This window comes from Ruditapes philippinarum, unplaced genomic scaffold (genome assembly GCF_026571515.1).
Source record: "Ruditapes philippinarum isolate M1 unplaced genomic scaffold, ASM2657151v2 ctg4878_1_1_1_1, whole genome shotgun sequence".
Taxonomy (NCBI): Eukaryota; Metazoa; Mollusca; class Bivalvia; order Venerida; family Veneridae; genus Ruditapes; species Ruditapes philippinarum.
The window spans coordinates 119,144-145,111 of record NW_026862602.1 but is presented as its reverse complement, the minus strand read 5'-3'; the positions used below and the strand labels follow the sequence as shown (position 1 = coordinate 145,111).

Below are 25,968 nucleotides of genomic sequence, written 5' to 3'. Positions count from 1 at the left end.
GAAATTAGATAATCCAGTTGGTTTTTTTTTTGCATAGTGTAATGAAACCTACATCCCAAGATAATAATATATAAATAAGAATCCTAAATTTCCGCCAAAAGCTTCCTGAAAATGAGATGGCAATGAGAGTTTTATAAGGGAACTATTTTCTTCGCATTGTTCCGGTGCTCACTGTAACCAGCCGTAGTGGCTGTTTTGTGTCAACGGCTGCTTTTTGTAAACGTCGCTTTACCTTGTTAATTTTTGTTCTTATATTTATACAATGTCCTTTACAGTAAAGTAGGTACCATATTGTTGACAAACGTACATGTATATCTCAAACTATTAAGTTAAAATATTTGTTGAGCAGAAGCGTGTCCATATGGAGATACCCCTTACATTGTTCCGAAAGAAAAATCTGGTTGTTCCGATCTTCTTGGATCTCCTGCAACAACTTACAATTGTTACCGTGAACAAATCAGAGCAGACTGCTGTGCTACTTGTGAAGCTATAAAGAAAAATAACAGGGCGTATGTAGGTATGTTTTTGCTATGATTTACACAATATATAACGCATTTTTAGCTCGACTATACGAAGAATATGGAGAGCTGTCCTAATCGCGGCCGCAGTTTTGGTGAAGTAAAATATTTTTCACTTTTTCATTTTCATTTCTTAAGGTATCAACTTCAAACTTCAAATATATGTTTCTTATCATCAACCAAATCTTATGTGACAAGGTTCATAACTGTAGCTACAATAGTTTCAGATTTATTACCCCTTTAACTTAGAATTTTCCTTAAAAAATACTATTTTTTACTGTTACTTCTTTATTTCTTAAGGGATCAACTTCATACTTCAAATGTATGTACATTATTATCAACCACAACTTATGTGACAAGGTTCATAACTTTAGACTATTTTCAAATTTAACTCCCTTGAACTTTGAATTTATGTTAACAAATATTATGTTTTTACCATAGATCTAATTTGATACTTAATCATACATAATTGAGTTTTCTTTTATAATTTTGTCTTCCTTACTGGGTCCAGTATTTTGTTAGTGGAGCTTCGCTGTCTCCTGTGACAGCTCTTGTTGCTAAGGGTACCATGTTTTGTTCTTTTTTAATGCTCAGATGGTGTAGTCATTGTCAGAGGACGATTTTTGTCTTTTCATTTTGAGCATAATCATTATGGTGCCTTTTGCCAAATTTTGTATAGTTTTAAAAAATGGATGGCCTGAATTTATTGATTACCTTTATGTTGTTGTTGTTGTTGTTGTTGTTGTTGTTTTTTAATAATTATTTTCATTATTTATTTTTTTATTTTCATAAATATTTTCATTATTTAAAGGGCTAGGTACATTTTGGGTCGATTTTGGCCCATCGGCAGAAAATTTCAAAATTTGATATATCAATATTAAACTATATTTCTAACAAACGAAGCAAGATTGAGTCAGATATCTGCTAAGACAAAAAGTTATAATAAATCAGAACAACCTAACAAAAAAATAAAATACTACAGTTTGATGTCATCAACGCATCGCTTCGAGTAATTAAAAATATAATGACGCATATGTATTTTCTAAATTGTTTAACTTTTGCCTGGTATGAATAAACAAAACGAGGTTGAATAAAAATTAAACTATTTTTGTAAACTAGTAAAAGTCACCCTCGAGATTTTTCAGAGTTTTTCTCTAAAATGTCAACTCTTCTTGTGAAATCAAATTTTGATTTCTCTATGGTAAATCTCTGCTGTTCATTTTCCGTAGCCATTGCCGAAGTACTCTTCATTTGAAGATGAACGGGAGAAAGCACGTGTCATGGTTCTAAAATATACATGAGGTTCTCGGGGTCGTTTCTTGACTATTTTACAAAGCTGTATCTACAAGATGTAACAGTTTAGTTGCAATGCATGATGGAAAACTTTAAATTGAAACATAAGCAACAAGATTTATAGAACATCGAGTCACATGGAGTAGATCTAGAATTTGCACTTATTTTTAAGCTGAACAGAATCCCTATGCATTTCGAAATAGATCTTTATAAACGTCACGACAAATTTGCATTCTGAAGATTCCTTCATTGCCAGTTTCTATCCAGTTCCGTAGATCCCATTCTTTTACTTCAAAACTCCTGAATGACATAATTCCTACACTTATGATGATTCAAAATTTTAAACTGTTAATCCGTCTCATTATTAAAAAATTGTTGAACAATTTGTGGAGTTATCTGGGTTAGCTAACGAAATATGTAAATGAAACACATCATAATTTAGCATGTTCCAAATCCACAATTCGGCCCATAAATTTTAGTTGTCAACATCACAATGTTTTTAACTCTTGAAATTCCTGACGAAAAAACTTTATTACGTCAACAACAATTTACGAAATATATGAGGTAACAAAAATGCCTTGCGCTTTTTATGGATGATTCCAGTTGCGGCATTGACAGAGGGCGGTTAGGCATATGTAACCTCATACAGATAATTTTAAGCGTTGAGATAAATTTGTCTTGATGGCATTTTAAATATTTTTTGTATGTACCCATATTTTGCAAATTAACTGTTAAAAATTACACCTTCAATTCATATATTAATAATAAAACTTTTGAAAACATTAAAATAATTTTAAACACACTTAATGACATGAATCTATATGGCAGTACAATACTTCTTCCATTAATTACATATAACCTTCGTTTTGATTGTATGTTTTTAAACTATTTTATATATTTTTCAGAAATGATTCCCCTATATATTATCTCGTTATACAAGACTTCTGTAAATCCTTCTCTTTTAGATACAAAATATACAATACGCTGTATTTTTTCTCCCGCGAAAAAAATGCTATTGTTTTTTCACTGAATATTTTCAAATTTTAGGAAGGCTTAAATTATTGAGGACGTCACTCGGTGTTTCTCTTGACTCGATCTCCCATTCATATTAACATAATATGTAACACTTTGAGTTCACACTTATTGTTGCCTATTGAACGTATATTCTTAATAATATCAAATCACTGCCGGTATTTCTGGACATTTTGTTGACTTGAGAGACGGAAAGTTAAATCTGTATTTACGAGCTTAAAGTATATAGGACTACGTTTGATTGCTCAAACTAGAAAGAATGATATTATATTCTTATAATTTACATTTTCCTCGCATTAACGCGAGTCTGTGTTCTATCATTAGCGAGGGAGTTAGTTAAAGTAGACACTGTGGTTACAAGCAAACCAATGCTGAACGTATAGTGAATCAGTTCTCCTTTCTGTTCATTTCTTGTCAGAATTGGCATGATAATATACTATTTGTTGGCGATTTCTTGTGAAAGTTGAAACCTATGGAAAGTTTAGCGAACCCGTGAACATCGCACCCGAAATAAGAAGGGTAACATATTTTTGTATCCCATCGAACCTGGTCAATTTAATTATTTTTAAATAGACGTGATGGACAGAATTGAGACAACAACAGAATTATGTAAATTAAACATTTATTAGCGAAGAACCATTTTTATAGTCTTCCAGGTAGTGTTCCCGTTCCCCTACGACGCCTTGCGGTATTCAAAATACGCTCTTGATTGAAAACCTATCTAATCAAATCACTTCATTGCTCTTTTCCTCTTAAAAAGAATATAAAATACGACAGTATAATTATCATGTAAGTTATATACATCTTTATGTGTTAGAATTTATAAAGCGGTTACTGATATTTTCATTTCAAATGATTTTGATTATTTTAAATAATGGTTTGCTAGTAAAATTGCCTTTTTGTCGCCACCTTTGTTCTCATTTTGCTTTTTAATGATAACATTTAGCTATTGATCAATAAATAAATAAGAATAATCAAATTTTTATAATAAATGATGAAAATTTCACGCTAATTGTGAGACGAACCCTAAATGACGTCTGTATGGGCGCCGCCATTTTAAAATGGACGTCACGTCAGGTTACAACGTAAGTCAACGGGAAAAAATATAATTTCAACATTTTGACCATATAACTTACTTGATGAGAAATATGAAAAACATACCTAGAAATATTGACGTCAGGGTTAACATGACATTAATTTAAATGATTTTACTATTATATCAAATAAAAAATGGAATATTCAAATTTGAAGGGACAGACTATAGTCACTGTGAGGTATATTAAAGCAGACGATAATCGTTAGGTATGTAATATTTCTTATTTTTATGTAAATATTACATAGTTAACGATTAACGCAAATAAAAGCATATGTCGTGCCTTGAGGGTACCTATGTTAAAAAATGAGAGGGTACCTGTGATTAAAATTCAAATGAAGAGAGGTAGCCCGTGCCGCAGCAAAACCGAAAGTAGGGTGTTTTAATGAATTTTACATTTATTTTTGACAATATACTGCTATTTGTCCGAAGATGATATGTAAATGAACATATTAAATAAGTATGATGCATATATAATCAAGCCACAGGTTCATATCAGTCCGAGAAATATGTCGAGGTGATTGGCGAGGCAAGACATGTCGATTTTTTGTAGCTTATTATGAAGTTGCAGTACATGAAAAACGGGCACATGACAAATCAGCACATCAATAAAATATTCTAGTGTTCCTTGGTATACATCTTTTCTACGTGTCATACCTCCTTTCCTTTCAATTACATTGAAATTTTACTGGATTGTTACCCATCGCAGGTTTGTTTTTAGCAGAGAATATGACCTGTGCATTTGCAAAGAGGGTACCGTTTGAGCAGATTTCGTCAGCGTTTATGGATGCGTTTTATACTTGGGATGACGTCATTAAGCTGCTTAAGGATTGGCGCCATTTTGTCAAAATATTTATTTAAGAAATAACATCGGCCTTAGAGGTGTATATCGGCTATTTAACACCGGTTTGGAGTTTTCATGCGTAGGAATTGACCACGAAGGCCGTAGGCCTGAGTGGTTAATTTTTACGCATCAAAACGACAAAACCGGTGTTAAATAGCCGATATACACCTCTCAGGCCGATGTTATTTCGATTCTAACACGATAAAATAAGGAAGATCGCTAATGTTATTTTTTCAAGCGGAAATAACTTCCGGTGCCGATTTTTGTATAACGCTGTTCGATTTTCGCACCCTACTGTTGCGAAGATATTGAAATTATTAAAGAAAAGAAATAATAAGAAAAAAAACGTTATTTTATCAAGTTTTCAACAATTAAAACTTACGTCGTATTGTGTCACACCAGTGTCCCATTTATCATTCTGTATGTATGAATTAACGTCAGCTTGTTTATGAATGAGTTGTTTACTTAGGATGACGTCATTACGCTGCTTACGGATTGGGGCCGTTTTGTTAAAATATTTATGAACTGATATAAATCAAATATGTGGCGTTAGTGTATGTGAAATATTATTTTGGTATTGTATGAAACGAAAACATAATAAGAACTGAAAATATAAATAAAAATGTTTTTTATTGTTGCTTTAAAAGGCTTTGTAAACTATATCATCGTGGGTGAAAACATAACAGCCGCATATACAAGTAGTCCCTAACGAGTGTTTATTGGCAGTTTAACACCGGTTTTTTTCCTTCTTTGTCTGTAGTGACAAATTCACGTGAGTGTTAGAATAATAAACTGATATGGATCAAATCCTTGGTGTTAGTGTATGTGAGATATTATTTCGGTATTGTATGAAAAGAAAACTTTATAAGAACTGAAAATTAAAAATGCTTTTTGTGCCCCCACATTAGAGGGGGGGGGGGCATTTAGATTTACCCTTGTCCGTCCGTACGTCCATTCGTCCGTTCTCGTTTGTGTTGCACGTAGCTCAAAAAGTATTTGACCAAGAATCATGCATCTTTAGAGAAATATTGATCAGCATGTGCAGTTGTGCACCTGGGTATTTTCGTGTGGATATATTTAGTTTTTTTTAAAGTTTATTGCCCTTGATTTAGTAAAAATTTACAATTTTCAACTTGTGTCGCACGTAACTCAAAAAGCATTTGTGTGGATATATTTAATATTTTTAGATTTATTGCTTTTGTGTCCCACATATCTCAAAAAGTATTTAGCACATGTAGCCTAAATATATTTGACCTAAAGTCATAAGATTGGCAAAACAGCGGAGTGTGGGGCACCCGTGTCCTATGGACACAATTCTAGTTTATCGTTGCTTTAAAATGCTTTGTAAAGTGTAAAATCGATGGTGAACAAAATCGAGTGTTTATTGGCAGTTTAACACCGCTTTTTTCTTCTTTGTCTATAGTGACAAAATCACGTGGAGTCTCGTTATCACCTCGAGCTATGTAAGCTTAATACTGACTTTATTGAGGAACTCACATAATATAATTCCGTCAATAAATAAAGTAATAAACTTACACAGATATAATGATATTTTTGTCACATTCCAAAAATAAAACCTGTTTAAAGTAAAACATAACATTTTTCATTGACGCGCCTATAGTATAACGCCAACATTTAGCGTGTCTTAAGCACTGCGGTATACCGTACCCCGGATATTGCTCGATATTATGAGGACTTTCATCCCATTTCGCGACTTTGAACGAGGAAAGAAGGTAAGTTCAGTGACGATATTTAGTCATTTTGAATTGGTTTGATATAAATTTTATAGAAAAACAAATACTTCGATAATTTCTCTAGTTACTGAAAACCCAAAAATGTTGAGAAATAGCTTTGAAATGTAATTAGGAGGTAAAATTCGTCTCTTTGCTCACGTGATAAATGAGCTCGGATCAGTCAAATTTGATGTTTTTGTGCATATACTTCCTTAAAAGAAAAACTTGAATCGAGTGAAATGTGATAATGATGATAATGTTTATGTTGTAAATGTTCAATCAACAATAGAACCTCAGATGACAGTGCATTTTGAGAATAAATACACATGTCAGTGTACCGAGTATTGCGTTGGAGTTGCCCGCCGGTGTCACGAGTATTGCTTTTTAGTGTAACGAGTATTGGTTATCAATATAGAGTAAATGCAAGTAGTAAACACAGAGTATTTCCTACATTTAATTTTAAATATTTCTTATTGTGTATACTTATTTACACTATATGTGCAAAATATGCAGAGTTCGGAGGTACTTTACTTGACATCTGCGAATAATCCAGTTCTCATTCCTGCACTTGAAAAACGAACGAACGAACTCAGCAATTTTCTGTGTTTAAAAAGTTCTCGTTTGCTATCGAAGGATCTACCTTTCCAGAATTTGTTAATAATTATTGCATATCTTACTTTAAATAGTAAAAAAAATGCATCCAAACTGCATTAATGCTGCCTCAAGATTGTCAATATTAGACGATATTGAGCAATTGTGCCAATATCTAATATTAACCGACTTCCTACTAAACCAAAAATCCATAAAAAGGTAACTTTCGGTCATTTTACACCTGCACTCTAGCAACGGCAGACCGTCTGCACGTGAAATTTGTTACGGCTTTAGCAATGTGTTACCGTATGACTGCCGAGTGGGTACTGCTCAAAAAACCGAATAATGGATTTTGATAAGATTATGATAAAAGGCAGCAGATGCAATAAAAAGGTTATTTTCTTTAAAAGCTCATAAAGGAGTGTTTTGAAGGCTTTACACCCTACCCCCTTTTGATGTCTCAAAACGTGTAAAACATGCGCTATTTAGGCTCCAAACACTGTTTTTTTCGTTTGAGAAATGTTGTTCAAAAGAGTGATCACTTTTTCGGCGACACCTCCCATTAAAAAGGTACATCAAGGGGGTGCCACAGGGGGATGTGCCCCCTTCTGTTTGGGGGGTTTGAAGTGGGACAGTAGTCGCTATAATCGCCGAGAAGTTTGGGACTTGTGGGGAGGGGGGCTAAAATGGCCTCAGGTCGATTTAAAGGTACCGTGTAATCAACGCCGAAAACCTTAGACTTTTTCCGAATCAATTGAGAATTTGCTGCACCTTGAAATCAGTTTTGATGGGAAAAAACAACGCAAAATAGAGATTTTTGGTGATTTTGAAACGTCCCCCGTTGCCATGGTAACTGGAAATTTAAAATTGAGCATGCTTTTCCACAGGCTATGGTCCAGTCAACATTTGTGCCCAGTTTGATCAGTATTGAAGCATTTTTTAAATATTTTCATAACAGTTTGAAATTGTAACAATAGGCTTAATTCAATGAAAACAGCCATTTTTCGCAATGCTCATGCAGTAAAAAATTAAGACGATACCGGCATGCTTGGACGGCGTAAGCACTCGAGCCAATATTTTTACTAAGAGTGTCATTAGACAAACTTGCACTGTAAAAACCTATTATTAATATCATCTAAATATGTTTTGTTATGCTTCTTCTTTTCAGAGATGGGTCTCCTTGATCACAGTTTCTTGAGACATGTATTTGAAGATTTTTATCGTCAACTTTGATGGTTCTACCCTGCTTCCGACCCTGCTTCCGACCCTGCACACACTTTATTTCACCCGTAGTGTGATTTTCAATCAAATGGGATATTAAATCTCTGTATTTGCCAGTAGGAAAAGAACAGTAATACCACTGAAAATGCATTGTTTCTGAAATATTTGAATAAATATCATATAAACAGTACATGGAAATGGAATCGATAAACAGACGTGAAAATCAAACAAATATATCGATTTTCCATACAAATGTGCTCATTCTGTTTTGCAATACACTGTTCACTAAAGTTGGGTTATTTTGCAATACTCTGTACACTTAAAAGCAATACTCGGTACACTTTCTTGTATCTTTTTTGGCTTGTATCTTTTTGTACTTTCACACTTTTTGCTTGAAGTTTAGACAAAGCATACTTGGATTGTGAATAAAAAAAATGCTCGATTCATTTTTTTACATTGGTAATATAATAATTTCTTACGATTCTACAGTATCGCGGTCAGTATTTTCTAGTGAGCAGCGGATCGTTTAGGGGTAGTTTAATCAATTTTACAAATACCTGTAATACTTTTACGTCTTTTAGAGCTAGAACAATACCTCTAGATATTCAAAACCCGTTGAGTTAAATGAAATAGCCATTAGTTTGGAAAATATCGTCGCTGAACTTACCTTCGTTCCCCGTTCAAAGTCGCGAAATGGGATGAAAGTCCTCATAATATCGATCAATATTCGGGGTACGGTATATCGCAGTGTTAAGGCTACATGTTTGTATAACGCATATGATATCATATCAAAATATATGCACGTCCTTGCAATACCATTTTTACGGAGTCGCGAAAGCGCCACGTTTATTTGATAAAGCCATTTAATAGTAAGAGTATGTCGATTGCGTGAAATATGGAATATATTTTAAGAAACATGATAAAATGCCACATATTTTCACAAGCCGAAATGGAGAGTAAACTTTAAGATATGTGGCATTTTCTCATGTTGAGTGAAAAATTATACCATATTTCACGAATAACAAAAAAAATAACTTTTTTACTTAATTTCATTATCAAAGAAAAATGGTTACAGCCGCCTTGCTTGCTACGGAACTGTAAATATACAGCGCGCAGTAATATATAATGATTCTTATCGATATATGCGTCACGCGGTTCAATACACATAAAATTATTGTGTATTTAATTTCATTTTATGTTTTTCAAACGAAATACAGAGTATTAATGACAAAATAAATGTGAAATTGAATCGGTTTGCGACATTGAAATAGCGATCTTGTTTTTATTGATTTTGCTTGCGCTGTTTGGCGCTACATTGTGACGTCACGTGAACAACTCTTTAAACGTCAGTACAGTGGTTATGACTGAATAAGAGATATTGGTGTTCGGATAAATTTTCTTAGTTAAAGGATTTTCTATCATTTCAGATAGTTTTCAAAACAAAATTCAACAGAAAGTTTTTAATTGATCTTTTTTTTCCAAAGAAAATGGCGAAAGAAGTCCCTGAAAATAAATATGAGTTTTGACTCCGCCCACTTTCGTATTTATATTTCATATTTCTTTTAAACGAAAATGAAATATATTTGACTGATATAGCACCTTAAAATTAAATAAAAAGCGATATTGCACTAGTTCATAACACTCTGACGTGACGTCATTTGCGTTATATAAAAACATACAGTTGCGTTAAAGTTACACTATAGGCTCGTCATAAAAAATTTTTTTTAACAGTTTACCGTTCTTATTTTATTATGTGACAAATAGAATAATTTGAAATAAGGTGCTACCTATGGCGCGGAAAGCTCTTATTGATTAAGATTTGATACTTTAATATCAAACATTACATGTTTATCATACATGTATAAAAGATCTTTAATACACTTGTTACTATAAATAGTAACAAAATTGCCCATGATTTCAACTGATTATGAGTGTCACGTGACCTATTATGAGTTTCCGGCCCGGGGCAGAGAACTTGTTATCAGCCCGCAGAACTAATGCACGTGCACAAACTGAAACAATGACGTCAGATTTTACGTCATCAAACAGTTAACTGTAAAAGTGAAAGTAGGTTTTTAGCACGAATCGATTTTATTATGAGAGCTTAAGCGTATTTCGTACAAACACAGTTTTTTTAAACTAGATCTATTGAAATTTAAAGAAATAATACGATAATACGACAAATTGATTCTGAAAAAAATATGAAAATAATACTTGCTTCTAGATTCTAGTGTACACATAAAAAGTAAACAACTCTGTGGAAGTAACTGTACAGTACAGTAGAAGTACAGACAGGAATTTCAACGAAAGAAATATCAAAGTATTTCTTTTAGAAAAAAATGCTACTATTAGATCTACCAAGTGTATTAAAGACATTAATACACGTCATAGTTGTGCCAGAAAGCGATAATCGGCCCTGAAATGAATGATGCCCTCGGGCTGAAGCCCTCGGCTCGGGGCCATTATTCATTTTGCGGGTCGATTATCACCTTCCGGCCCTTCTCTGCCGTGTATTAATCTCTTATTCTTGCACTTCGAAAATAAGTAAAATCAAATTGTGTACCTTAAACAGAAACGAATGAATTGAACGAATTCAACCTAACACCGGAGTTCTCCGAATATTTCCGAAATCCTCCGAACTCCTCACAGTTATTTGAGTGGGTACACTCTGTGTAGCGAAGGCAAGGAGCACGACAGCCACGTAATTTGGAAAATCCTGTCCACCATTTAATCTCTAAGCACAGTTGTTGTTTTTACGTTATATTTTAAATGTGTTGTATCAAAATGGATATGTAAAAGTTAGTTTTTATGTTTATCATAGTAACTGCAGTTCTTAAAAATGATAAGCATGATTATTTTCTGAATAATACTTTTACCAGAAGTGTTATTTGGAATGCGTCTTCTAGCAATAGTCTCAATTATGTAGACGCTCAAAAGCACCCTGATATCTATATTAAGCTCACCAGGATTTCAAAATGACTTCGCCCAATTTACTAAGGATTTTTCTCAAACTAGTTTGATAATATGAATAAGGCAAGGCCTCAAAGCGAGCTCTTTGACAGAAATTATAGTAAATTATAATCTGAAGCCATTGGGGGCTTCACATTTTATGTTTTGATACACTTAGAAATGCACACTTTTGGCTGCACAATTCACTCAACACCATAAATTTACATTTTCCGTTTTATAACTACAATTCGGTATTTTATGCACTGCTTCTTTTCATTGTGGTTTCCTGCTTATTATGGTTCCCATAGAAGTGCACAGGATACCAGTCTACGCATCCGTTTTCTTTCAAAAATTCTCGGCTCTTATCGTTATATTGTAGTTCGAAAAGTTGCGACTGGTCAATAACCCATAATTTTGCAGCACTTCCGGCGAAAGTTATTAAAACCATCACTATGTAGCAGATACTCGCGTTACCGTTAAGCTTGCTTTGCGAAGCAGGCCTGCTCTTCGAGCTCGCTATAATCTTCATTGATTTTAATGTGATTTTATAAATAATATATCCAAACAGTGATTTAATCGCTCAATAACATCACTGTGTGGATTTCTGATGCGATATCATCACCGATTTGGAGATATTATTTCGATTCTAACACGACATCAAGAAATAAATGCTGTCATGCATGATATTAAGCTAAATTGCGCCTGATTTGTTTCTGTACTTATTTTCAGTGCGTCGCATTTTAGTGGTTACGTCATATGTATAATGATTACGTCATGTGTAAATATAGTAAATATGAAACGTCAACAGTGTTTTTTTTTTTGTTTTTGTTTTTTTTTTGCATAATAACACAGACTTTCGGTTCTTTATGTTCAATAAGGAAAAATGCGGGTTGTGTTAGAATTCTTTTATCTTATTCACGTCATACACTTATCTAAGCGCGCTACAGCCCTCGTGGGACCGGGCTTCCGCGTACTTGCCTAAAGGGATTTGAAAATGGCAGCGCCCTATTAACTGAGGATTTTTCCCAGACTCGTTAGATATTATAATTTTGAATGTCACTTCATTTATTTTATCCACGTCATACATTTAATCTAAGAGCGCTACAGCCTTCGCGGGGCCTATGATCCCGCTCGGACTTTATTCTTGCCGATTCAACACTAAATGTATTTATTTTGTTGAATAACTAGAGGATATTGAATGAGTGTAGGTTCAAGGGGGAAAATCACGCTGTTCGTTACCCAAACAAACAAGATGGCGGATGCAGCCGAAAAGTAAGTTTTTCCCTTTCTTCTGAAATGCGTGATGTTCTTGTCTAAAGGTACATAAAATAACCTTCTACACAATTTTCCTGGCATACAGGATATTGTTTCATGATGTTTCGTCCCGTACTTCATCTGAAATGCGCGTCACCAGATTCGAAGCGAGAGAATTTTCCACCGTTTTATCGTGGTAACGTACGGCTTCTTCTCTCAAATTCATTGTTTCTTTTACATATTTGTATATTAGCTGAAACCACTGACTTTAAAAAGTTGTAATATGTCGTCGTCGTCATCTAAGCATTCATGCCCATTCTGTCTTGAATAACCGCTGAAAATATTAATATAGTCGGAATTTTTCATAAAATACAAACAGTCTTGAGCTGAAAAATAAGTTCGACAATCAATATTAAATGACGGTGATATAATTCATTTTAATAAAAAAAATATTAATGATCGCTTGTTTTAATAATAAAAACAAACAATTCTAATATGAGAAAAGTCCAACCATTCGTCCATATTTCTGTTACTTACTGCGAATTTATATTAGACCTGTCACAGCCTCCGTGGTCGAGGGGTTAGAGTCGATGACTTCTTATGCAATTACCTCACTGGCGTGGGTTCGATCCTCGAATGATGCTTTGGTAGTTTAGCACGGAGGAAGGTAGTCTTGTACTAGTGTAACTCTCCAGGAACGATGGTTAGGAACTACTCGCCTATATGACTAATATACTGTTGGGAAAAGGCGTAAAATGAAAGAAACAAACAAACAAAATATTAGACCTGGCTTTGTTAAATGTAAGCGGCCGCCATTTTTAAAAGTTGTGTATTTCACGGGAGGAAAATAATTATGTTTGATTCAGAGGGATATCATTTGGATACCTTTTTAAAAGAAAGAAAACTTATTTGAGGATTGTAACAGACAAATAATAAGTGTTGACAGATGTGAAAACATTCAAAAAGCGGCTAGGAAAATGGAAAACTTGGAATTGTTCAAAGGCTGCCACACGAACACTGGGCTGTTTACTTATTCATTCGGCTGATTGCTGTCATTGCTTTTCAAGTTTTCATAAAGCATACGGCAGTAATTGCTATTAGGATACTTAAATATGCCGAGATGTCATCAAGAGCAGTTTTGCATGCGGAAGGAATGTATTTTTCATACTGTAAAAATGAAACAAAAAATTTTTAGAGACGATATTTGGTGATTGGAGTTTGAATGAATAGAATTTTTCTTCTTTTTATTACTTTTGACATTTAAGTTATTTATCAATTTCAGCTTTGCTTTTCTTTAAACAGTCTGTTATTGTTAGAATTGGTAGAATATAAATTTACGGATAAATCAGTTATCCACTGAAAAGCATAAAATAAACTAGTGTAATATCGTTTTTATTTGTTTCGGTCGTCAGACCAAACAAATAATGGTAGCGAAATTTCAGACTCTAATGCACAGTGCCGAAAGTAGTCCGCTTTTTTGAAGCGGTTACTTCCCTTTATATGTACGCCGAAAAATTCAGGGGATATCACTGCGTAAAGATGGTCAAATTACAGGCGCATTAATTTTCAAGTAAAATAATTCCCGAATGGTCAAAGATTTCTAATATTGTTTGATTCTTTATAGATATACATGCTTATAGTAAGCTCCATGATTATTTACATCTGTGTTAAACAACAGTTAGCGTCGTTACAAACCCTAATATAGAATATTATAGTTTTCTTCAGACTGTTAACAAATAACTTCACCGTGGCCGAGGGCTTTGCGCGCTCGCTTAGGAAGCGAGAGGTCTGGAGTTCAAATCCCAGTTAAGGCAATTTTTTTTTTCTAATTGTTTAAGTCAAATAAACATTGGGTTGAATATCAGTGTTTAAATTAGTCTCATAGTCAATTTACTACAATTTAAACGCTGGAAAGCATTGGTGGCACTTTACAAAAACAAATTGGTTTATAATCTCACAACCTTCTCCTTTCTGATATTCTGAGACCCAAACAAATTCAGCGCCTTCTGTGCTTTGATTATTAAATGGCTTTATTACACTCCTGCGCTGCGGTTTATGTGATAAAACAATATAATGCTCACCAGAGGCTCGCATAATATGATTTTATTCACCACGTTCAATAACTTTGGTATTAAACCTACACTCATTCAATATCTTCTACTTATCACATTCCCGTTCCGCTTTTGCGACTCTGTAAAATTGGTATTGCACGGCCGTACATATATTTTGACGTGACGTCATTTGGGTTAAACAAACCTAGTGTAAAGACGCACTTAATGTTAGCGTTATACTATAGGCGCGCCAATGACTTTTTCGCTTTAAACGGTTTGTGATCAATAGAATATTCTATCACTCCATGTGATCTTGTCACTATATACAAAGAAGGAAAAAAAAACGGTGTTAAACTGCCAATAAACACTGGTTAGAGACTACTTGTATATGCGGCTTTTATGTTTTCGCCCTCGATTATATAGTTAACAAGGTCTTTTAAAGCAACAATAAAAATCATTTTTATTTATATTTTTATGCTCCCCGAAAAATTCGTGTCCGGGTCCATAACTTCACCATATGATTTTGGGGGTTCGCTTACCTTGAAGGTCAAGGTCACAGCATTCCGGTCCATAACTTCATTATGAAGTCGGATTTTAAAAATATTTCACAGAAATGATCACCATATTGAGACGATGTGTCGGGCCCAACATTTGGGTTGCTACCTTGAAGGTCAAGGTCACAGCATGACCTTGCAGCAAAATCGTGTCCGGTCCATAACTTCATTATTTGAAGTCGGATTTTCACAAAAAATGATCACATATTGATATTTCACCAGATGACTGCAATTTGGGTTTCTACCTTGAAGGTCAAGGTCACATGACCTTGCAGCAAAATCGTGTCCGGCCCATTACTTTGACGGATTTATAAAAGTGAAATGATCACCATATTGAGACGACGTGTCGCGCGCAACATTTGGGTCCTTATTGAAGGTCAAGCTACACAATGACCTTGCAGCAAAATCGTGTCCGGTCCATAACTTCATTATTTGAAGTCGGATTTTAAAAACAGAAATGATCACCATATGAGACCGATGTGTCGGGCCCAACATTTGCTGCCTTGAAGGTCAAGGTCACAGCATGACTTGCAGCAAAAATCGTGTCCGGTCCATAACTTCATTATTTGAAGTCGGATTTTAAAAATATTTCACAGAAATGATCACCATATTGAACAATGTGTCGGAACATTTTACCTGAAAAATGACCTTGCAGCAAAATCGTGTCGGGCCAATTACTTTATTTGAAGTCGGATTTTAAAAATATTTCATAGAAATGATCACCATATTGAGACGATGTGTCGCGCGCAACATTTGGGTCGCTACCTTGAAGGTCAAGGCCACAGCATGACCTTGCAGCAAAATCGTGTCGGGCCCATTACTTTATTTGAAGTCGGATTTTAAAAATATTTCATAGAAATGATCACCATATTGAGACGATGTGTCGCGCGCAACATTTGGGTCGCTACCTTGAAGGTCAAGGTCACAGCATGACCTTGCAGCAAAATCGTGTCCGGTCTATAACTTCATTATTTGAAGTTGGATTTTAAAAATATTTCACAGAAATGATCACCATATTGAGGACGATGTGTCTCGTGCAACATTTGGGTTGCTACCTTGAAGGTCAAGGTCACAGCATGACCTTGCAGCAAAATCGTGTCCGGCCCATTACTTTGTTATTTGAAGTCGGATTTTAAAACTTTTTCACATAAATGATCACCATATTGAGATGACGTGTCACGCGCAACATTTGGGTCCCTACCTTGAAGGTCAAGGTCACAGCATGACCTTGCAGCAAAATCGTGTCCGGTCAATTTCTTTGTTATTTGAAGTCGGATTTTTAAAATATTTTATAGAAATGATCACCATATTGAGATGATGTGTCGGGCCCAACATCTGGGTCGCTTCCTTGAAGGTCAAGGTCACAGCATGACCTTGCAGCAAAATCGTGTACGGCACATAACTTAATTATTTGAAGTCGGATTTTACAACTCTTTCACAGAAATGATCACCACAATGAGATATTGTGTCATGAGCAACATTTGGGTCGCTACCTTGAAGGTCAAGGTCACAGCATGACCTTGCAGCAAAATCGTGTCGGGCCCATTACTTTATTTGAAGTCGGATTTTAAAAATATTTCATAGAAATGATCACCATATTGAGACGATGTGTCGCGCGCAACATTTGGGTCGCTACCTTGAAGGTCAAGGTCACAGCATGACCTTGCAGCAAAATCGTGTCCGGTCTATAACTTCATTATTTGAAGTTGGATTTTAAAAATATTTCACAGAAATGATCACCATATTGAGACGATGTGTCTCGTGCAACATTTGGGTTGCTACCTTGAAGGTCAAGGTCACAGCATGACCTTGCAGCAAAATCGTGTCCGGCCCATTACTTTGTTATTTGAAGTCGGATTTTAAAACTTTTTCACATAAATGATCACCATATTGAGATGACGTGTCACGCGCAACATTTGGGTCCCTACCTTGAAGGTCAAGGTCACAGCATGACCTTGCAGCAAAATCGTGTCCGGTCCATTATTTTGTTATTTGAAGTCGGATTTTTAAAATATTTCATAGAAATGATCACCATATTGAGATGATGTGTCGGGCCCAACATCTGGGTCGCTTCCTTGAAGGTCAAGGTCACAGCATGACCTTGCAGCAAAATCGTGTACGGCACATAACTTAATTATTTGAAGTCGGATTTTACAATTCTTTCACAGAAATGATCACCACAATGAGATATTGTGTCATGAGCAACATTTGGGTCGCTACCTTGAAGGTCAAGGTCACGGCATGGCCTTGCAGCAAAATCGTGTCCGGCCCATAACTTTGTTACTGGAAGTAGGATTTAACAACTATTTCACAGAGATGATCACCATATTGAATCGACGTGCTGCATGCAACATTTGGGTCACTACCTTAAAGGTCAAGGTCACAGCATGACCTTGCAGCAAAATCATGTCCGGCGCATTACTTCGTTATTTGAAGTCGGATTTTACAACTATTTCACAAAAATGATCACCATATTGAGACAATGTGTTGTGCACAATATTTGGGTTGTTTTTACACTTTGAACTTTGTCTGTGCACAACAAGAGGTATACCTTCCTGTGTCCAAAACCTATTCGGGGAGCATCACCCGGTTCAACCGGCTCTTGTTAGTTCTTATAATGTTTTCTATTCATACAATACCGAAATAAACGGCGCCAATCCGTAAGCAGCGTAATGACGTCATCCTAAGTAAACAACTCATTCATAAACAAGCTGACGTCATTTCATACATACCAGAATGATAAATGGGGCACTGATATAAACACAATACGACGTACGTTTTTATTGGTGAAAACTTGATAAAATAACTTTTTTTTCATATTATTTATTTTGTTTAATATTTTCTTTATCCTTGCAACAGTAGGGTGCGAAAATCGAACAGCGTTATACGAAAATCGGCACCGGAAGTTATTTCCGCTTGAAAAAATAACGTTAGTGATCTTCCTTATTTTATTAGTCCCGTACCGGTTTACCGGAGGAGACTTTAGGTTTACCCTCCGTCTGTCCGTCCGTCCGTCTGTCCGTCCGTCAGTCGTCCGTCCACAAAACTGGATCCCGCGATAACGCAAAAAGTACTGAAAATATTTTAATGAAACTTGATATATGGATAGATGGCAGTATGGAGATTATGCATGTCTTTTTCTTTTCTTTCTATGTTGAAAATTCTGGTTGCTATGGCAACAAATAGACTGAAAATATGGCAAATTTTACACATAACCTGGATCCCGCGATAACGCAAAAAGTACTGAAAATTTTTTATGAAACTTAATATATGGATAGATGGCAGTATGGAGATTATGCACGTTCTTTTCTTTTTTTCCTATGCTGAAAATTCTGGTTCCTATGGCAACAAATAGACTGAAAATATGGCAAATTTTACACATAACCTGGATCCCACGGTAATGCAAAAAGTACTGAAAATATTTTTATGAAACTTGATATATGGATAGATGGCATTATGGAGATTATGCACGTCTTTTTCTTTTTTTCCTATACTGAAAATTGTGGTTGCTATGGCAACAAATAGACTGAAAATATGGCAAATTTTACACATAACCTGGATCCTGTAACGCAAAAAATATTGAAAATATTTTTATGAAATTTGACATATGGGTAGATGGCAGTATGGAAATTATGAACATCTTTTTCTTATCTTCCTATTTTGGAAATTCTGGTTGCTATGGCAACAAATAGACTGAATTTCAAGATTTCTGATTCTAGTTATTAAGTTTTTTCACTATAAGTTCTTTATTTCTTAAGGTATTTTCTTCAAACTTTAAATATAAGTTGCTAGTCATCAACCACATCATATGTGCCAAGGTTTACAACTCTAGGACAAAATTTATCAGAATTACCTCCCTTGAACTTAAAATTTTCATGAAAAAATATTGTTTTTTTTTTTTTTTTAATAACTTCTTTTTTTCTGAATGTATCTACTTCATATAAATGTTTCTTATTATCACTCAACTTTTGTGAGAAAGTTCAATACTCTAGCAAGACTATTTCAAGAATTAAGCCCCTTTTGAACTTGAACTTGGTAATTTTTACTCCAACTTCTTTAATCATGTTAGGATTTTCTTCAAACTCCCACATCATAGTAATAATTATGACAAGGTTTATAAATCTAGCATCCATATTTCCAGAAAAATCGATCTCCTCCTTTAACTTTTATTTTTTCCTATTCGTTCTTTTAACTTTCATTTACTTCAAATTCAAAATAAAAATTCATTATTCATACCTTCATTACTAATTGTTCTTTGTTACACTCACATCATGTATGACATCTTGCATCTTTTTCAAGAGTTATCTCCTTTTTAAAATTTTGCTTTTAAAAATGTTATATTTTGATAACAGGGATGTTAAAAAAATAACTTTAGAGTGTCCTTTAGTCTGTCTGTCTGTACATAAAAACTGTTTCCTGTGATCACTTTTAAAGAACTTTTTAAACAAATTTACTTAAAATAGAAACATAAGTGAATGGCCAATGGCCCTTCAGAATGTTGCTGGGGTTCTAACCGGTAGTTGCAATACTATGATAATTGCTTGTCGTGATAGAATCGAAATAACATCGGCCTGAGAGGTGTATATCTGCTATTTAACACCGGTTTTGAGTTCTGATGCGTAGGAATTGACCACGAAGGCCGTAGGCCTAAGTGGTTAATTTTTTCGCATCAATTAAATTCGTGTAAGTTCATTACTGATTTTTTTCGCCAGAAGCTCACAAAATTCAGTATTGAACTTACACACATTCAATATTCTCTATATATTTTATTCTACTCTTTCAATAAATTCAGTATTAAACTGACACTTATTCAATATCCTCTACAGTGCATACCCAGATTGAAAAAAAACACACACACAAAATGGTATAACTAAGAAAATGAATCGAACACCAATATCTTTTATTTCAGTCATTATAGACGCTGTGCAGACGTTTAAATAGTTGTTTACGTGACGTCACAATGTAGCAACCAAACATCGCGTGTGTTTAAGACTTAATATATTACTGCGCGCTGTACCATTGCAGGTGCGAAGCAAGCAAGGGGATTTTAACCATTTATCTTTGATAATAAAATAAAATAAGAAAGGTTATTTATTTCGTTTTTCCTTAAATATGGTATATATTTCACTCAAATAAAAAATATATCCTCAGTCTTATGATTTAATTTTACCCATGAAATATGGTGCTTTATTTAATTTCACCCATGAAATATGGTGCTATATCAGTCAAATATATTTCATATTTTTTAAAAATAAATATGAAATATAAATATGAAAGTGGGCGGAGTCAAAACTCACATTTATTTTAAGGGACTTCTTTCGCCATTCTTTTTTAAAATCTGATAAATACAAAACATTTTTTTGTTGAATTTCGGTTTGAAAACTATCTAGAATGATAGAAAATGGTCTAAGAAAATAAATGCGAACACCAATATCTTTAATTCAGTCACGCTGTAAAGACGTTTAAAGAGTTGTTTACGTGACGTCACAATGTAGCGCCAAATATCGCGTGCAAAACAAGACGCATTTATATTACTGCGTGCTGTACAATTGCGCGTAGCGTAGCAAGCAAGGGGGTTCGTAACCATTTTTCGTTGATAATGAAATTAAATAAAAAGGTTATTTTTTCGTTTTTCGTGAAATATGGTATACATTTTCACTCAACTCTTAATATCAGTCAAATATATTTCATATTTTTTTTTTTTAAATATGAAATAAAATATGAAAGTTGGCGGAGTCAAAACTAATATTTATTTTAAGGGACTTCTTTCGCCATTGATATCTATTTATCAGAAATTTCTTTTTATACCTTTCTTTGCATAAAATAAAAAGAAAATTTGTTTAGTTTAATGTAAGATCGAAATACCCGCTATATTTCACCTCGTGAACACAAAAAGTTCATATTTCACTCGTGGCTGCGCCACTCGTGAAATATACCTTTTGGTGCTCACTCGGTGAAATATATTCCGATTTTACCTGAAATAAACATATATCCTCTATTTAATAAAAACGATATTACACTAAGTGTAATAACACTTTGACGTGACGTCATTTGCGCTATATAGAAACATAGCCTTATTAAAGGCGCGCTAATGTTATCGTTGCATTATAGGCGAGTGATTAAAAAATTACTCATTTTAACAATTTACTGATCTTTTTTTATATATGTGATAAATGGTAAGAGGATATTTTTTCGTTTGAGTGAAATATGGAATATATTTTCACTCAACATGATAAAATGCCACATATTTTCACGAGCCGGGACGGCGAGTGAAAATATGTGGCATTTTATCATGTTGAGTGATATTATATACCATATTTCACGAAAAACGAAAAAATAACCTTTTTATTTAATTTCATTATCAAAGAAAAATGGTTACAAACCCTATTGCTTGCTACGCAACTGCAATTGTACAGCGCGCAGTAATATATTATTGCGTCTTGTTTTGCACGCGATATTTGGCGCTACATTGTGACGTCACGTAAACAATTGTTTAAACGTCTGTATAGCGTTAATAACTGAATTTAAGATATTGGTGTTCGGATTAATTTTCTTAGTTAGACCATTTTCTATCATTCTAGATAGTTTTCAAAGCAAAATTCAACAAAAAGTTGTTTTTTAATCAGATTTTTCAAACAAAATGGCGAAAGAAGTCCCTTAAAATAAATATGAGTTTTAACTCCGCCCACTTTCATATTTTTATTTCATATTTATTTTTAAAAAATATGAAATATATTTGACTGATATAGCACCATATTTCATGGATAAAATTAAATAAAATATTATATTCGTGTAGATTCAATACTAAATGTATTGAACTCGTTGAATAAAACAATATTTTGCTCACCAGAGGCTCGCATAATATGATTTTATACAACTCGTTCAATATATTTAAGAAATAATGTATCCCAAACAGTGATTTTATCGCTCAATAACATCACTGTTTGGAGTTCGGATGCGACGAATTATATCCCGAGGACGTAGCCCGAGTGATATAATGATGCGCATCCGAACGACAAACAGTGATGTTCGATAAAATCACCGATTTGGATATATTATTTCGATTCTAACACGACATCAACAAATAAATGCTGCTGTACCTGATATTAAGCAAAATTGCGCCTGATTTGTTTCCGTACTTATTTTCAGCGCGTCACATTTTTTAGTGGTTACGTCACGTGTATAATGATTACGTCACATATAGAGGATATTGAATGAGTGTAGGTTTAATACTAAATTTATTGAACGAGTTGAATAAAATGATATTGGCTAGCATAATATTGTTTTATTCAACGAGTTCAATAAATTTAGTATTGAATCTACACGAATATAATATTCTTTTTATCACTTATTATTATTATATGAAATAAGAACGGTAAACTGTTATCAAGTGTCTTTTTTTTTGACGCGCCTTTAGTGTAACGCTCACATTAGCGCGCTTTAACGCGATGTTTCTAGCGCAAATGACGTGACGTCAAAGTGTTATTACACTAGTGTAATATCGTCTAGTGAAATATCGTTTTTATTAAATGGCTTTATTACACTCCTGCGCCGCGGTTTATGTGATAAATCTAGATATAGAACGTCAAGCAGTGACTTTATAGCATAATAACACACACTTTTGGTTCTTCTATGTTCAATAGGGAAAATACGGGTTGTGTTAGAATTAGTATTAAACTACACTAATTCAATATCCTCTATTTCTTTTTAGATTGTGACTATGGAGATAAACAGTCATATTGTGTAGGAATGTCATTACAACTGTGTCGAAATACTGGTAACTTAGAAACTTGCTGTAAAACATGCCAAGATATACGATTAGATATTCCAGGTAAAACAAATTTCACTTTTTTCCTATTTTGTATTTACGTTTAACCTTTCTATAACGTACTGTTTTAAGCTATGTTAAGATGTCTGTAATTAGTAGGATACTTGTCTGTATAAAAGTTATTGCAAAGTTCCTCAATCAACAATAGTGTTTGAAACTTTCTAAAAAAAATAGGATTACATATTCTCTAAAAAAAGGTTCAAACACTTGACACAACGTATCATCACCTTAGTGCTGAAACGGATTAACTCCAATTGATATTAAAAGACAGTTAACCTCTTAATTCACTAAGGTGACGTGTTGTGACAGCATTCTTCGTATTGTAAACATCAAATTGAATAAGTATAAGTTTAATACTGAATTTATTGAACGAGTTGTATAATATTTTATTATATACTTGAGAATATTGAGAATTATTTAATTTTACCCATGAAATATGGTGCTATATCAGTCAAATATATTTCATATTTTTTAAAAATTTATATGCAATATAAATATGAAAGTTGGCGGAGTCAAAACTCATATTTATTTAAATGGACTTCTTTCGCAATTTTGTTCGAAAAATCTGATAAATACAAAACAACTTTTTGTTGAATTTCGTTTTGAAAACTATCTAGAATGATAGAAAATGGTCTAACTAAGAAAATTAATCCGAACACCAATATCTTTAATTCAGTCATTTACACTGTACAGACGTTTTTAGAGTTGTTTATGTGACGTCACAATTTAGCGCTAAATATCGCGTGCAAAACAAGACAATAATTATATTACTGCGCGCTGTACAATTGCAGTTGTGTAGCAAGCAAGGGGGTGCGTAACCATTTTTCTTTGATAATGAAATTAAATAAAAAGGTTATTTTTTTCGCATTTTATCATGTTTCGTGAAAATATATTCCATATTTCACTTAAACGAAAAAATATCCTCTTAATATTGATGAAATAAAATGTGCCTTTCATTTTCCATATTTTCACTGTGAAAAATATGTTTGACTGTGAAGTAATGTTCAGGTTTTTTTATTGGTGTCTTGCTGGAACACGTTTTTTTTCTAAATTCTGTCAGAATACAAAATTCAAGGGAAAGTCTTTCAAATTGTAATGCCAGAAGAGCAAAATGTATATAATAAACAGATAATTCAAGTTTTTCCTATTTTCATCTTGTGGGAGGAAAACAATCTTACTGACGTGATGTCGTATATGACGTCACGTTGTATTATTATTTGGCACACTTTCCATTTACTATTAGGTTAAAATGTCTTTTTAAACGTTTCTTTGCATATAATTAAAAGAACATTTGTTTAGTTCAGTGTAAGATCTGAATACATGTCACCGAATGGGTAACAAAAAGTATATTTCACGGTTGGCGCAGCCACGAGTGACATATGAAATTCTCGTGTTCACGAAAATAATCATCATATTTCACTCGTGGCTACCACCACTGAGGAAATTTTTATTTTCATAACACTCCAGTTTCTATATAAAAAAAACTTGAATATCCTCTATATATTAAACTAGCCTCTGGCAAGCATTATATCATTTTATTCACTTTATTTTATTCAACGAGTTCAATAGATTAAGTAATGAACTTACACGAATTTAATATTCTATTTATCATATACCAAAATTAAAGATCGTTCGGAGTGAAAAAGAATCGGTTTTTTGACAGGCCTTTATTAGTAAAACGCTAACGTTTTAGTGCGCGTCTTAACTCTATGATTATGTAATGCAAATGACGTCACGTCAAAATATTTGCACATGTTTACCATTAGAAATAATTACATAAAAATTATATCCATATTTGTGTCCTCTCATTTAAAGTAATGTAAATATTCTCGTATAATCATTCAATATAAATAAACGTTACAGAACAAAATATTAATTTTATCTATATTTTTCGGACTTGAGCAAAGCTCCTTGTTCACAAAAAAAAAGAAGAAAAAAAGATTACAATACATCATCTAAACGCAAATACATGTAAGCAGATCTTACAATCGTCACATTAAAATATATGCTCGGATTCAACTCGTATTTATTCAACTCGTTCGATAAATTCAGTATTGAACTTACACTCAGCAAATATCATCCATTTATCACATCCTAATGCCGCGTTTGCGACAAGTTGTGAATAAACTTTACAAGTGAAATGTAAACTAGTGTTATTGAAAATTGCTATAGAGTTTAAAAAGATATTATAGGTAAATCAGGCTATTATGTTTTGTTGACTATTGTTTATTTCAGGTTGTCCTTGGGGTGATGAATATACTGACTGTACTATGAGTCATTGCATCGATGATTTTTCGAAATGTTGCCAAACCTGTACCCCAACTACTACAGCTATTTATACTACAACGACCGCTAAATCGAGCCGAGTGCAAGTTAGCCCCGCGTTATTGTTCTGTTTGTTTTTATATCAATTTTATTCAGGCATTATGTCGATATGTTGATATATTTATTTTAATTGTACTTGGGTAAAAATGATGCATTAAGTTCAACCATCGGGACCTTTTTAATGCATTTTTTTGCAGAAAATTTCACCGTGCAACATGCCGATACTTTTCTTTCTTTCATTTTTTATTGTTACTTCACTTTCAATCGTCATGCAACGTTTAATACAGATCTATCCAAGAAAGGGACATGGACATAAATCGATTAAATTTTAAATCATTTCACTTAATCGACGATATAATATATTCTTGCATAGCAGACTGGCGTTTCCGTGAGTTTTACCCATGCCGGAAATTTCATCTGGCATGGGGGGTTCCAGATGAGTCGCGTGCCAAACAACAACGTCATTTTACCGCACTTTATGGATGAACCGCGTTAAATTGACGTCATTTTAGAAGGGAAATATGTGCTTATGATGACGTCATTTCACTGTTGTTATTTAAGTTGTAAGTTCATACGCTATTGTAAGAAAATAGTAATGGATGAAATGACTTTAATTTTCATGAACATATATCGCATTGAGGTAAACCATTTTAAATATGAAATAATATGGCAGAATATGCAA

At 33.7% G+C, this 25,968-nt stretch overlaps 1 protein-coding gene across 1 annotated transcript; it reads left to right on the top strand.

Moving 5' to 3' along the window:
* Window positions 1-349: 349 nt before the first annotated feature.
* Window positions 350-25,424, top strand: LOC132719537 (A disintegrin and metalloproteinase with thrombospondin motifs 20-like; the record flags this gene model as incomplete). Its single annotated transcript, XM_060703313.1, is given in 3 exon segments — window positions 350-517; window positions 22,845-22,964; window positions 25,197-25,424. Coding segments are annotated over 3 exon segments (494 nt in total), but the record flags the coding sequence as incomplete, so codon positions are not given.
* Window positions 25,425-25,968: the final 544 nt, after the last annotated feature.